At 38.7% G+C, this 13,909-nt stretch overlaps 1 protein-coding gene across 1 annotated transcript in view; it reads right to left on the reverse strand.

Annotated features, from left to right (window-relative positions):
- Positions 1-13,909, reverse strand: part of OCLN (occludin) — a 35,161-nt gene extending 21,252 nt beyond the window's left edge. The window contains exons 1-4 of the mRNA XM_034441185.3: positions 13,777-13,909; positions 11,169-11,247; positions 9,709-10,408; positions 8,110-8,268 (exon numbers count right to left, since the gene is read on the reverse strand). Coding sequence (XP_034297076.2) covers positions 8,110-8,268; positions 9,709-10,408; positions 11,169-11,218 — 909 coding nt within the window. The 5' untranslated portion in view covers positions 11,219-11,247; positions 13,777-13,909. The remainder of the gene's footprint in view (positions 1-8,109; positions 8,269-9,708; positions 10,409-11,168; positions 11,248-13,776) is intronic.

The following is a 13,909-nucleotide window of genomic DNA, read 5'->3' on the forward strand; positions in this document are numbered from 1 at the left end:
TTTAACAACCGAGCTACTAACTTAACAACTGCAGTGATTCACTTAACAACTGTGGCAAGAAAGTAAAATGGGAAAAAAATCGCTTAACAACTGTCTTGCTTAGCCATACAAACTTTGGGCTCAATTTGTGGTTGTAAGTTAAAAACTATTGTAGTAATTTCTTTCTCTAGTTGCTTTAGAAGATCAAGGATCTCCCGAGGTAGGTAACTGACGTTTCAACTGTGTTCTCACATTATAAACAGGGCAAAATATTTCTTGCTGACAACAGTACTTAGGTTAAGATTATTCAATAGCTGCTTAATATGTACATGGACCTAAGATACCACTAAGGATATGGCTTTAGCCTACTATATTTTATAAGCTAGTATATGTTATAAGCATAACCACATAGCACAAAAGCATATTTTCAAACTGCAGCTAATATTCAGTGTTTATAGACTTAACTCTCAAACTGGTATCAGTCTAGGTTCACTTTAGGATTTCCTCTAACAGAAAGGGAAAACAAAAAAGACAGCACAACTGGTTTTTCAAGCTTTTTATGAAGCTTTGTAGAAATATTTTTTCCAAAGAAAAGGGGGAAGGTATTTTTAAGTGTTTGACATTCTTCTCTGATTTGTTTCGTGACATTACCATCTCAAAAAGAATTGGGACAAATTTAAATTGAAAAGGACTTGCTAATAGCTTACAAGTTTCACATACACAGGTTAGCACTTCAGATTTCCAGAGCACAGCAATAGAAGCAGCCAGCTCTGGTGAGGACTTGTATTTTGCTAAAGCATACCAGGCTTGGTTTGATTCTGGGTTAGTGTGATATATAAAATGAGCTATCTGATCTGCAAATTGTACTTTATGGATTACATTATATGTAAAGCAGCTCACAATGTTTCAATAAACTATGGTTAAACAATATATAACAAGGTAAGTGGACTCATCTGGGGTGAGAGGAAGAAAACTCATATTACATAGGTTTATCTTTTTTACTCTGTGAAAATGAAATTACTCAAAGAAAAACTTAACATATAAAGCCGGGGAAAACTACTTTATTGTAAAGGATTCTCTAGCAATGAGTCTTTCCCATGTTCCCAGCATTCTGCACTGAATAAAACCAGAATACATAAGTGTTTTTATTGTTTTTGTTGTTGATCTTTGTGGTGGGAGTATTGCTACTATAAGCAAATAGCCCAAATTATGAAAAAGTCATTTTTTTGGGAGTAGCCATACAAATGGTATACAATGTTTTTAAAAGAGTAAAGGAAGAATAGACATGTAAAGAAAGAATGTGGTAGATTACATTTTAACACTTAGACTTTAAAAATATAAAATCTCAATGTGAACCCAGTATCATATAACTATTCTTGGTAGATCTATCTACATGCTCAGGTGTAAATTTATGCTGAGTTTATCTGTCATATATGAAAGAATTCTAGCTAAATTGTTTGGGAGGTGTTTATGGAACACTGAATCATGTGGATGTTTCTTATTGTTCCCAAATAACATAAAGCCCATTCATATATAGTATGAACTAAGCAATGGTTTAGCAATCTGGGAATCCTTGAATAGACACCCACTCAGAGCTCCTAATAACATATCCTGTCACATGGTAAATGACATTTTTCTGTTAAATATGCAATCACCAACTATAGGTGGTCACAAACCAGGAAGTATTAATAAACTGTGGTGTTTAAGAAGAATTAGTACAATAAGCAAAATATCTCAATTTAATGATAGATTTTTTCTTACAATGCTAGACTACTAAATCAATAAGTAGTATTAGACTAAATCTACATGCTAAATTTATTTCTAGACTACTATTTTTACATTTAAATCCTGCCCATCCCCCCTGGAACTCAAAGATGGTATATATGGTAATTCAACAATGACATCCTTATAAGATACATTGATCTGACAGCCTGCATAGGTGCATGCTTGAGACTGAATTTCAATCTAGATCTCCCTGGTTTAATCTAATCTTCAGGTGTGTCCAGCCTTATGATTTGCCTGGGCCACAATGAGTAAACAGGAATTGTTTCAGGCTGTGCATAAAATATATAATATAGTTAATGTATATAAATAACAAGTGTGTGTGCGTGTGTGTGCGTATGTGTGTGTGTGTGTGAGCGCATCCGTGCGTGATCTTATGGGGCCAGATTACTAGCTGTCCAGAACCGCATGCGGCCCATGGGCCACAAGTTGGACATGCCTTACATACAACACCACAATGGCCCTGTGTAATTTAGCATTATAGTGATTCACTAATTCTGGCATTAGCTGCAGACAGAACATTATCTAAGAAATAACACTATGTCACAGAGCTTTGTTTTGGGAGCGGGGGGATGTATGGTATAGGCCCGTGATGGTGAACCTATGGCACGGGTGCCACAGGTGGCACGTGGAGCCATATCTGTGGGCACGCAAGTGTTGCCCTAGCTCAGCTGCAGCATGCATGTGCGCACCGGCCAGCTGATTTCCAGGCCTTCTGGGCCCAGTGTAGGGGCCTCTAGAGGGCCTCCGGGAATGTGTGGAAGACCGTTTCACCCTCCCAAGGCTCCAAGAAAGCCTCTGGAGCCTGGGAAGGGTGAAAAACAGGCCTACCAGGCCCACTGGTAACCGCTTTGCTGTCACGTGCCAAAAGTGAGGGGAGTGTGGGGCGCGCATGTGTGGGGGGGCAGGGCACGGGGGCATTGAATTATGGGTGTGGGCATATGCATGCGTGACCCTCCCAAGCTCCCCACGCGTTTGGCACAGGATGCAAAAAGGTTAGCCATCACTGGTATAGGCACAGTATTAGATCTCTGTGGACTAAATCCAAACAAAGATAACAGTCTCACTTTCGTATGGTATTTTTCAACACCAAAGGAATGCATTAGAGAAACTAAGACCATGATGGCGAACCTATGGCACGCGTGCCACAGATGGCACACAGAGCCATATCTATGGTCACGTGAGCATTGCCCTAGCTCAGCTCCAGCATGCATGCGTGCACTGGCCAGCTAATTTTCAGGCCTTCCAGACCCGTTGGAAGGCCATTTTCGCCCTCCCCAGGCTCCTAGAAAGCCTCTGGAGTCTGGGGAGAGAGAAAAATGGGACTTCTGGTCCCACCGGAAGTTAGGAAAGTGGCCGTTTCCTGCCTCTGGAGGGCCTCCAAGGGGGTGGGGAAGGCCGTTTTTATTTATTTATTTATTTTATTAGTCCAATTTATATGACACCCTTCTCCATAGACTCAGGGCGGCTTACAATGCATTATAGCAATAGCCTGCATACTTTTTTGTATATACCTGCTTATTAGGGCTTTCGGCCCCCCCAAGTGGTGTTGTTCTATACAAAGTTGGCTTATTGCCCCCATAATCCGGGTCCTCAATTTACCTACCTCGAAAGGATGGAAGGCTGAATCAACCTTGAGTCTGGTGAGATTCGAACTTGCACTAATTGCAGGCAGCTGGCAGCTTAATTTAACAGCACTTTAGTCCACTGCATCACCAAGGCTCATCTAAGAAAGCCTCTGGAGCTTGGGGAAGGTGAAAAACAGGCCTATCGGGCCCACCGGGCCATCACGTGCCAAAAGTGGGGGAAGCACGGGGGGGTTGCGTGCTCATGCGCAGGACGCATTAAATTATGGATGTGGGCACGCCTGCGTGTGCCCCCCTGTGCTCCCCCACTTTTGGCACACGACAGCAAAAAGGTTAGCCATCACTGAACTAAGGCATTACTATTACTGAATGCAAGGGAAAAAAATAGAAGCATATTCTGCTTGTTCTTATCCTTAAAGAAACTTTTTTCCCTTTCCAAGTGAAAACTACTCATTCTTATTTGAACTAAGGCAAGTAACAGTGCTTGACACCTCTCAATGAGAGGTTTTTTTTTAATGATACTCCATTCTGCTTTGAAAATGCTATAGAGCAGTGACGGCGAACCTTTTGGCACCGAGTGCCCAAACTGGAATACGTGCACCCTGGAATGCTGGAAACTGGAAGACCAGGTGGCCATTGTGCATGTGCGCACCGGCCACCTAGTCTTCAGGTTTCCGGCACACGCATTCCAGCTGGTCTTCATGCAAGCCAGAGTCCTGTGCACCAGCCACCTGGTCTCCCGGTTTCTGGCACTCTGGCGTGCGCAAACACCAGCTGGTGTGCCAGAAATCCAAAGAGCTGCTGGCGATGGCGGGCATGCCCAGATAGAGGGCTCTGCGTGCCACCTGCGGCACGCGTGCCATAGGTTCGCTATCATGACTATAGAGAAATTACTATGTCCAAAAAACCCAGCCTGCTTAAGGGGCTCAGAATGATTTGGGACATTTCAGAAGCAACTTCCAGCAGCTTCACAGACTCAGATTGACCTGGCAATCATGGCTCTGCCTCAATTGCTTTTGGGCTCAAATGCAGTAAGGGCATAGTCAGCTCCAAACTGTGGGAAATGACTTTTGTGCAGATGCACATAAAGCACTTTATATGATTTGACTCTCTCTACTGCAAATCCTGCGACAGCTCACCTCCCCAGGTTTTACAGCTCAACACACTCAGCACTGCTGAAGCCATTTAATGTTTTGGTCAGTTACAATAACTGTATTTAGTCTCTGTAACCAAGGACATTTAGTGGACACAAAGAAGACAACATCAATCTTGCGGTCTTCTGCTTAATCCTCAGGCAATTTTGGTTAGCAATTATAATCTAAGAGAAATGGATTAATGTGCTATAAATGGCTCCGCATACTGAGTAATTCTGAGTAAGTTGTTATGTACATTTCAAAGTCCTCCAAGAAACAGAGAAAAAAAAATGACAACACAAGTGCAAAGAAGCAGTAGTGCTCCTCCCACCCTCCAACAAGCCTCCTGTGCGGACAGATTTTCTCCAAAACATTTCTTTACATAGCCTTTGCTATGATTTCCACGAAAGATTGGTCCATGACAAACACATAAACCTTAAGTAAAAGTTAGTCATCAGAATGTGGTTTTCTTCCCTATTTATTTTGCAAAGCAAAAAGCAAAACAACAAGAACAAGTGTCAACAGAATTGAAAGAAAACTACTACCAAGACTAAAATCATAATATGAGACGAGGAACTAATCAAGAGTCTACACTTACGCACAAATACAAATTACTGTTCTGTGATAAATACAAAAACCACAGCTACAAGTTATTCACTAGGATTTGATTTGCTGTTCGGTTTTACTCTCTCCTCTATCAGGTGAAACATGAGTAAACAAGTTCATTAGCTAATAAAGTACACGCCCTGAAACTGTCTCACCGAAACATTCACTTTGTCTCATTTAAAGCCCTAGATGAAGTAATCATTCTCTTTACAATAAGCTTCTTGATAAAGGTCAATGCAAAAGCAATGTTGCAGTTAAGTCAAAAGGGGCTGGGATGCACAGTACAAACACAAACAGGCAATTTATATACAAGATTTATTCTACTATTTTTAGTTTCCAAGTCCTCTACATATTGGACAATTAAGAAAGTAAATTACCTCATTATTTCTAACACTATAAAAAATTGATTTCAATCTATAATGCCTATTTGTTTTTAGATGAAAAAGTTGTAATGCCAACCTTTTAAGTCCAGGGAGGGAAGCCTCTTATGTTTTGAGGTTGTGAGACAGCCAGTGACACAGGAAATAACATGGGGGTAGAAGAAAAACGGGATTTACCTAAGAGCTTGTCTACAGTGGTACCTTGCCTCATTTAGGCCAATAATCAGTTTTGGATAGCAGGGCTGCCACAGAGAGGAGGGGGTCAAGCTATTTTCCAAAGCACTTAAAGGCCAGACAAGCAATAATAGATGGAAACTGAACAAGGAGAGATTCAATGTGGAAATAAGAGAAATTTTCTGACAGTGAGAGCAATCAACCAATGGAACAGCTCACCTTCAGAAGTGGGAGCTTCATCACAGGAAGTTTTCAAGAAGAGACTGGACTGCCATCTGTCAGACATGGTGTAGAGCAGGGGTGTCAAACTCGATTTCATTGAGGGTCGCATCAGGCTTGTATTTGACCATGGGAGGCTGGGGTGGAGGGGCCAAGGTTGGCATGGCCAGCTTGACATCACTCCTATTGGGGGAGCCTATGGTGGCCCAAACGGTCTGCCAGCAGAAATGGGCTCCCGAACTCCGTTTTCGGCTGCCACGGCCTCCTGCAATGATCTGCCAGTGAAAATGGAGCTCGGGAGAGAGGCATGAAGCCTTCCCGAGCTCTGTTCTCACTGCCAGAGAGTTGAAGGGGCCTGTGGCAGCTGAAAATGGAGCTCAGGAGCCCATTTTTGCTGGCAGAAGGACTGTGGGCCAATCCTTCACTGTTTCCAGGGCAACCCCGTAGGCCAGATCTAAGTACCCCGCAGGTCAGATCCAGCCCCTGGCCCTTGAATTTGACACCCCTGGTGTAGGATCTCTTGCTTGGGCAGGGGGTTAGACTAGATGATCTACAAGGTCCCTCCCAACTCTGTTAATCTGTTAGTCTGTTGGAATGGATCAGACTGTCCAGGGTATCATGAACACAACGTCCAGGCACATTTTCCTGCCAATATTGCTTCAATTGCTGTAGTCTGTTTGGCTGGTGTACTTGAGTTGTTCAAGAATAACCTCATCATTTTATTGGTTGCAGCACAAAGTGCCAGGAATGCCCCTCACCCTCTAACCTGTGGTCAACACCTTCAGTTAGGGTGAGGGGCACTCCTAGCACTTTGTGCCCCTTGAAGTTTTTTTTTTCCCTTTAAAAACTTCACAGGTGGATTACGAAATCCCTCACCCACCAATTCAGTATGTTTTAAACTGCAAATGTGGCTTCCCATATGAAACAACCAAATAAGGAGCATTTTCTTATAACTGTTACCTTTTTACCATGTTTCCCTGAAAATAAGACCCTGTCTTATATTTTTTTGAACCCTGAAATAAGCACTTGGTCTTATTTTCTGGGAGGACTTATTATTTTGGGGTGTGTGGAACAAGACGGGGCTCCTCTTGCCGTCTTACCTGATTTCCAGCTCTGTCTCCCTAACCCTAACCAGAGGAAATGGCGGGGATAGGCTGTGCATGCCTTTAAATATTTTCGGTGGAGGGCTTATTTTCAGGGGAGGGCTTATTTTCGGGGAAACACGGTAATAAAATAATGAAGTGGCTAAAGTGTTCTCTCATATTCATTATTTTCTTATTTGGGGCTCATAAACTGTACATAAATAGTAAAAAATGGTCTGTTTAACTTTGTGTCATGTGGAATTGATTCAACTTCTTTTCACCCAGGAATCCATTGAAACCAATTTGACCAGATTTGCATGCAGCTGGATGGATGTATAGATAGGTTGACATCTGCCCAAACCTACATTCCTCCTCTCAAATAGAAGCAAGGCCAAGATGCAAGATAAATTGAATAGCTACTTATTAAAATGAATTGCCTATAAAATAACATATAAATTCTACTTATAAAAGCAATTGCTTATTTGCATATATTATCCTGATTGGCCAGAGGACATAATAAAAATTCATTCATTCATTCATTCATTCATATAAAATTCATTTTTTTCTCTCATAGAAACCCATTGATGTAGATACATTCCCAACTGCCTTCCAGCAGAGAAAAACAGAGATGCATTAAGGTATAACTGGCAGAGAAGGAAAGGAGAGAGCCTTGATTTAGCCATTATAAAAAGGACTAAAATCAGTAAGGAGGCAGCCAGCACATATGCTCCCAGCTGATCCTGTGACAAATCCTAAAGACCACCATATTTTTCTGCAGCAATCTTTGCAGCTGTTTACATATTTACTCATTCTTCTCTTTTCACTCTCATTTATTTCTCTATAAACCTCCCCCTTCCAACAATTCAGCAACTATTTATTGGAGAAATAACTATTACGTAGATCAGTCTGGACCAACTCCCAGAATTCCCCAGTCATCTGGCACTTGAAGTTCATACTTCTTACACTTGTTGAGGTTAAGAAACACGGATATTGATGAATATTCACAATTGGCTATAATGTAATTCCAGTAGGGATAAAAAATATTTCTGTCTTATTTCTGCCTTACCACCTGCACATTACTGCAAAGCATATTTCAGCATGGCACATATTTATAAAACAAACACAAACACTGCAACACTCCCAAATAAATATTAAATAGTTAACTTACCCATTCTTCTACATTAGGAGTTTCATCATAACCTTTTGTGTTATCCCAGAGTATACTCATTTTGCCATAGTAACCTATTTTACTTCGGGTTTTTACTGCGAAAAATATTATTATAGCCAAAGCTGCAGCAATCAGGAAACCTAATACAATGGCAATAGCCTGGGGAAAAAGCAGATTAGTATGTTTAGTCTACTGCTTTTACAACCACAAATAATCTTAAATAGAATGTCTGTCTTTTTCAAATTACAAATAAACAACATGGAATCATTATATGGTAACTGAAAAATGCAAGATTCAAAAATATATTCAACCTGCTGTTTCCACTTTATTGGGAAATTTTGATTTATAGAGAAAACTAAACAAATTGGGGAAGAGCTTCTTAAACATCTTAAAATGCTTCTTAAATAAGCATTATTATTTACATGAATGCACATAGCATGCACTATTTTAACAATAATATTTATGCAGTAAATAAATATGTCCTTCATATTTATTTTACTGAGCTCAGTCTGATGGAACACTGCTTTTGGAAAAAAGAATCTAATCTTCTCCATGTTTAATCTACAGTATATTTTTCTAGTCAAATACATACATTTTGAATATAGTAATCAAAATATGTAATAAAGTTCACTTTTTTCAATAAAATTATAAAAAGCCTTTTAATGATCAGATAAATTCCAGATTCCGCACTCATATTGGTTTGCTTACAAAGAATTAAGCTTGCACAAATTGCATTAGATATATCTAAAATTCTTATCCATTTCCAGAATTTCCCTTGGCAATAGCATAAGTTAGTGTAATCAAATAGATACAACTGCAGCCAATATATTTAGCAAAAGGTTTTATATATGTAGAATTTTAATTGGGGGACATAAGAGTTGGACTGAAAATGTAAAGATACAAGCATATAATGGTATACAAATACAGTCAAACCACTGTTGGAATCCTGCACTTATATGATTTATAAGTTTTAGTTTCCACCTCATCATTTTGTAGGTTAATTCTTATCTAAACTAGATAGCTATGGAGGTAGTATTCTCCTAATGAACTGCACTAGAATTTCAATAATCCCATAGTTAATGGCAGGTATTGTGGGTGTTCTAGGCAAAACATCAACAATGTTGATGTTAAGAGCCTTGGTGGCGCAGCAGATTAAAGTGCTGTTAAGTAACACCAGCTGCCTGCAATTACTGCAAGTTCAAATCTCACCAGGCTCAAGGTTGACTCAGCCTTCCATCCTTTCGAGGTAGGTAAAATAAATGTTGGAGCACTGATGATGTATCTAGTTTGGGTCATGAAATGTCTGCAAGAAAATAATCAAGCTTACAGAGCACACCAAGATTCCCCCCAAAACAACTAGCAAGCATTGTGTCAGAATCTGTTTATAAGGAATGAGAACCAAGACATTTCCATTTTTTTTGTTTTTTCCCTATAATAAGAATAAAAAAAATCATACTATTACAAAAATGGGTGGCTAACATTCAGTGTCCTGGACAGACCAGTGAAATCATTTCTGCATAAAACTAAGTTTTAATTCTATTTTTACTTTCAATACAACTAATATTTTGCATTGGGGATGATACTAATTTATTTACATACCTCCTGAGGTTCCACCACACAGTAGTGATATAAGTATTGATTTATGTAGAGTCCAGTAGTTGCGGGTGTGTAAAACTGGCTGCACAACATATAGATCTGATTGTAGATCACTGATCCAGAAGACTGTGCAGTTGGGTTGACTGCTAGTGTATATACAATTGTAGCAATGAACATCAAGAAGAGCAATATAGAGCTTGCTATTATCACAAAGAGATAATATTTCCTTGTCCTGGCAATCTTAGTCTTTGTAACACCAATCACAAAAACCATCAATCCAGCAATAAAGCAAAAAGCTGCCATTGCAAGTAGAAAGCCTTTTGCTCCTCGTGGATCAATATAATTTCCTCCAAGGCCATATCCACTATTATAGCCACCATAACTTCCAAAACTGCTGCCAATGTATCCACCATAGTTGGTTCCAAAACCTCCATAGCCAGGATATCCCAAACCAGTTCCTAGTGCACCTCCATACATGTCCATATCCCAAGCCAGAGTAGAGGCAACACAAGCAAAGACCCCAATAGACATGACTAGTATGAGAACTGACATGATCTTGATTATTCCTGGTGGGGAGGACCACTTGTAGAAACGTTGCACTTCATCTTCCGGATAATAAGAATATGCTGGTTGAGAGTGCATAAGTTGAGAATGGAATTCACCACCAAATGTATTGTTGCTTGGTAAATAATGTGAAGGTACACTACAAAGATTAAAGAAACTATTAAGACACTATTTTATCAAAGCAAATAACATTAAACATCCAGTTTAACTTCTTTACATTTCTCCAGAACATATTTATATATGCTACATATTCACATGCATAATCTGCGATGATCAAATACAATCTACAAATGCATGTAGAAAGTCCATAAGATTTATTGCTGCTTCCAAAAAAGTTTATCATTAAGTAGTGTTCAGATGATAATGTCTGACCAAAAGATTTAATGAAGTAAGGAATTATGTGGTGAGATGGAAGTCATTTCCATAAATGGTGCTTTTTACACATATGGAAGAAAATTAGAAAATGAGACGGAAAAGATATTTTATTAACATATTCATTAAATTGAGCTGTCAGTCTGGATCAGCAATGAATATTTCTTCCATTAAAATAAATACCTTGGTTAAATGAAGCTATGGCCAATTATTGTGATATTTCTGTCACTGAGGAAGTACATTTTACCTCCCTTTCAGCTCAAATTTGTATTACATGAGATTCAAAGCTCCCAAACATTTGTGTGTCTGCTGTGAAATATTCAGCTATTTTGGAAATATAAAAAAGTTTTTAACAAAATGAGCAGGTGCTACAGAATATCTTAGCTACACTAATCATTGTACATACTTTTTAATAGCTTTGTCATTATAAAGAATTAAGAAATTATATCAACAATGGAAAAAACTGCCAGAATCCATATTTTAATAGTGTACTTTACTTATCTATAGTAAATGAAATAGATATTTACAATTCATTTGGGCGATAGGGTGGAGGACTTTCAAAAGGTCTTGGTGACATAGTGGAACTTTGGGTTGTGACGTTTTTACCTATAAAGAAAAATATACCAATAAGTTATTTAATAACTTAATTGAAACAAAATGCTAATAAATTTATGAAATGCTAATTTTCAAGATTAAGCTCAGGGCACAACACAAATCTTTTAGCCAAGAATACCTGGAATGATGAGTTAAATTATTAATTCTCTATATTGCAAAGAGCTATTTTCAGTTACCTATTTTTAATTGTATAATTTATCCTGGTAATTCAGACTATTTAGATTCACTATGCAATCTAACAGAAATGCAGGCACTCCTCACTCTGTGACCATAATTGAGACCAATTATTTCAGCACTTCATAAGTAAAGTGGTCTCTAAGTGAAACTGAACTATGCTCATGATCTTACTTCCTTTGCTTTATGCACTTGCCAAGGTTGTACCAGAAATGCAAGGATAGGTTGCAAGGTTACTTTTCCATCACCATTGTAATGGTCACTAAATGAGATAATTCCCAAAATGAGGTATAATTTGGAGATTAATTCTTCTGCATTCTCTGATATTTATTTCAAACATATGTAGACTTCCACTGAAATATGCATCATAAATTCCGCTTGCTCAAAGTTTTTATAGTAAGTAGTCTTTTTAGTCTAGATAAAAACTGCAGTTTCGCATTCTGAACATATTTTATAAATAAGGAGGTCGCAGGAAATGACAAAGAAGCTCCATTCATAACGCTCCTTTTATTAATGAAACCATTTTTCACCTCTTTCAAGAAAAGTAACAATCAGAAAAAACTTATATCACACTATAGACAAGGCATGCACTTTTTTAAACCTCAAAAACAGAAAAATAGTTCAAATCTACTGAAAAATATTCTTGCTCTCAAAGCACCTGTTGTTTTTTTAATAAAATGTAGTAAAAAAATAATACTGTGCAGAATGTTTTACAACTATGAACCAGAACTAGGATGATAGTAACATATAAATTGCTATATTACATAAATACACCAAAGTATTAATATCATAAATATGTTTATTTAAAACATATCTGAATAAATTAAAGGAAGATTATTAAAGGAATCACATTAATGGACAAAATGGCAACATTGGCAGAAACGGGTTCTTGTTATAGGTAATAGAGCCTAATAGTAAAGACTTCATTTTTTAGCAAATTTCTTGAAGATTTGTCTTTGGTTCTTTAAGAGCAAACTTAAAGTTTAGTTTAATTTACTTTATTGTCATTGCACATGATACAACAAAATTAAATGCTGTCTCCAGTGTACATTATAACTATTAAAATAAAAATACAAACATACATCCTTTACATTCTATATAATTGAAATTGAAAATCCGATATTGCACTATACCGTAGAATTCAATATGGTTATTGCACTGGGATAGATAGAAGATAAAGATGTTCGCAACCATATACTGGAAAACCCAGCTCAATGTAAAATACAAAATGACTTCATTAAAGAGCAGAAAAATCCAAGTACCTGCCAGATATATTTAAATTGGACACACTTGCAAGTCAAATTAATACTAAAGAAAAATAGGCATTAACATTACTAGAAGATGCTTTCCAATGTATCAGTAGAAGAAAACCGTGGCACTTTAAAAACTGGCTATGGAATCAGTTTGTATGTACTATGTTAATCAAAATGCTTAAACTGCTATCAAGAAATTTATGTAGAGTAGGTATAGTACAAAAGTTAAGGTAGCATACAATTTTGGATGTTTCCTGACAAGACTTTCATGTGGCATAATCTTCTCAATCGTAAAATGCTATGGAACATGTAGGAATTTTTTTATAACTTGTCATGATATCGCACTGTTTTGGGGTGTTTTTTTTCTTACAAGAAAATAAATAACAGGGAGCAGTAGAATAACTACAGAGATATTTGCCAACTTTTAAAAACCATCTCGCCACCTGCGAAATGCAGCTATATTTGCTACAACTAAGGAGCGTAGCTTACTGGTATATGGAAACACAGTAAGTCTTGATAAATGGGTATTTAACAGAAATCCTTTCCAGAGGAAAAGTAGACAGATTGAGGCTTAGCACACGTATCAAGCTAAGTCAAAAATGCAGTTTGCTTGTTTGAAACGCAGCCTCCAACTTCAAAAGTATAAAGTTGATTGTCACTTAGCATAAATATCCCCGAGGGATCCTTATCAAGGGATAAATAAATATCCCTTGAAACTTGAGGAGAAAAATAAAAGGGAAAACCAAGGCACATTCCACCCCCAACCCCCCCCCCCATTTCCTGCGTTCCTTTCGGCTCTCCCCCCTCCCCACTCCTCCAGCCACTATTGCTCAACTTTAGGAGAAGCCTGAACGAACTAGTTTGATCCAGAGAGATCGGAGCTCAGAGGCCGTGGGACCGACATACTTTCCCAAGCCCTAAAATTAGCGCCACTGCGATAGGCACAGGGACACTTATCTCAGATCAGAGTCAATTCAGAGCAAAAAGAATTCGGGAAAGAATTCCTCCCGGGCTCCCCTTCACGCGCTCTCCTCTGAGCGCCTCTAATGCCGCTCAGCCCTGACCACCAGCTCCGCTGAAAGCCAACCCTTACCTCGCCTTCACGCAGCTCCAACACCTGTTGCGCTTTCGCACTTCTTTAAGAGGCGCATCGCCTCCTTCGGCAGCCCAGGCAGGCTATCGCGCGCCAGCCACACCCAAGCCCGGAGAGGGCATGCGCAATACCT

The sequence above is a fragment of the Pantherophis guttatus genome, chromosome 2 (assembly GCF_059756535.1).
Source record: "Pantherophis guttatus breed Tessera chromosome 2, ASM5975653v1, whole genome shotgun sequence".
NCBI lineage: Eukaryota > Metazoa > Chordata > Lepidosauria > Squamata > Colubridae > Pantherophis > Pantherophis guttatus.